Source organism: Sinocyclocheilus grahami, unplaced genomic scaffold (assembly GCF_001515645.1).
Source record: "Sinocyclocheilus grahami isolate Dianchi unplaced genomic scaffold, SAMN03320097.WGS_v1.1 scaffold2856.1, whole genome shotgun sequence".
Classification (NCBI taxonomy): domain Eukaryota; kingdom Metazoa; phylum Chordata; class Actinopteri; order Cypriniformes; family Cyprinidae; genus Sinocyclocheilus; species Sinocyclocheilus grahami.
In genome coordinates this window covers 10,225-11,939 of record NW_015508031.1, presented here as the reverse complement: position 1 = coordinate 11,939, position 1,715 = coordinate 10,225, and the positions used below count along the sequence as shown (strand labels likewise).

At 45.7% G+C, this 1,715-nt stretch overlaps 1 protein-coding gene across 1 annotated transcript in view; it reads right to left on the bottom strand.

Moving 5' to 3' along the window:
* The window catches only part of rexo5 (RNA exonuclease 5), a 9,471-nt gene extending 8,566 nt beyond the window's left edge, over positions 1-905 (bottom strand). Inside the window, exon 1 of the mRNA XM_016262085.1 lies at positions 495-905. Within this exon, the coding sequence (XP_016117571.1) occupies positions 495-635 (141 nt within the window). The 5' untranslated portion in view covers positions 636-905. The remainder of the gene's footprint in view (positions 1-494) is intronic.
* Between the last annotated feature and the right edge of the window lie 810 nt (positions 906-1,715).

Genomic DNA, 1,715 nt, shown 5'->3' with positions numbered 1-1,715 from the left:
TGTGTGAGTGAGTGTGTGTGTGTGTGAGTGAGTGTGTGTGTGTGAGTGAGTGTGTGTGTGTGAGTGAGTGTGAATGAGTGTGTGTGAGTGTGAATGAGTGTGAGTGAGTGAATGAGTGTGAGTGAGTGAGTGAGTGAGTGTGTGTGAGTGAGTGTGTGTGTGTGTGAGTGAGTGTGAATGAGTGAGTGTGAGTGAGTGAGTGTGAATGAGTGAGTGAATGAGTGTGTGTGAGTGAGTGAGTGTGTGTGTGTGAATGAGTGTGTGTGTGTGAGTGAGTGAGTGTGTGTGTGTGAGTGAGTGAGTGTGAATGAGTGAGTGAATGAGTGTGTGAGTGAGTGTGTGTGTGAGTGAGTGTGAATGAGTGAGTGAATGAGTGTGTGTGAGTGAGTGTGTGTGAATGAGTGTGAGTAAGTGAGTGAGTGAGTGTGTGTGAGTGAGTGTGTGTGAGTGAGTGTGTGTGTGTGTGTGAATGAGTGTGAGTGTGAATGAGTGACCTGTGAGTTGAGCTCCAGTCTCTCTCTCTTCTCTGGAGAGTCTGAGATCAGGCTGTCCACTGCCTTCCTCTTACAGCACGAGGATGAGGAGGATGAAGATGAGTCCATCTGTCCTTCAGCTGATGGAGTTTCACTCTTCATCTCGTGTATTGATCCACTGTTGATGTTGATGATGTGCTGTTCTTCAGTTCATCCTCCCTGAAAACTCTACGTATAATCGGATTCACGAATAACTAAAGCGCACCGCGTTTCATTTCGAGCCTCGTGGCGTCAGTCTAGTGTAAATCTAGTGCAAATACAGCGATATAATCACGTAAAAACACGAGCGGCAGCGGCACGTGTGCTCGCTGATCTGCAGCTCTGAGATCGACTAGCATCCGCTGATCCGCAGCTCTGCGTGCGATTACTGCCGCTCTCGACCAATCACAGGCTCCGCTGGGAACGCGACCGGAAGCGGTTTGCTGACTCGCTGTGCGGGTAGTTTAGAGCTGCAGGTGTGTGCTAAGGATTACACTTCCGGTTAAAATAGGAGCAGACTTGTGCAGCAAGCATGTAGCTGAGAGTGTAGCGCCCCAGGGGAGTGTGATAAGCCCTCATTATTCTCAGTACTGATAAATGTGTAAATGTCGCAGCAGGCATGAGAAGATCATTCTGTGCTGATGATGGAGCAGTACAGAAGAGAGGAAGATGTAGTTCAGATAGTGCCAGATGTGTTCAGCAGGTGGAGGAGTGGGCAATAGAACGGGCTTTTACATTTTCTGTTGAAAACACTAAAGTAATGTTTATTACAAGGAGGAAAATCAATGAAGGCTTTCATTTAAAACTATACAGAAGTCATTTGGAGAGAGTTAATACATTTCGCTTTCTAGGAGTACGTTTTGATCCAAGGTTAACACGGGTGGAAGATATAAGAAATGTGGCGCCACAGTTTAGTTTAGGACGGATAGGAGATGAGACGGCTAGAGATGTGGCCTGACTTTCCAGTCCGGAAGATTGAACCATAGAAGCTGATTTAGAATTACATCAAATCAAATCAATAATAGTAGACAGATATGTGGATGATAAATACAGACTATATTCAAATGTATACAGATGGCTCGGAAGAGGACCTGTTATATGCAATATTAACAACATATACAAGAGTAAAGGACAACTGTAATGAGATTCGACTGATTTGGACCCCAGCTCATACAGGCGTTTTGGGCAACCAGAGAGTGGATA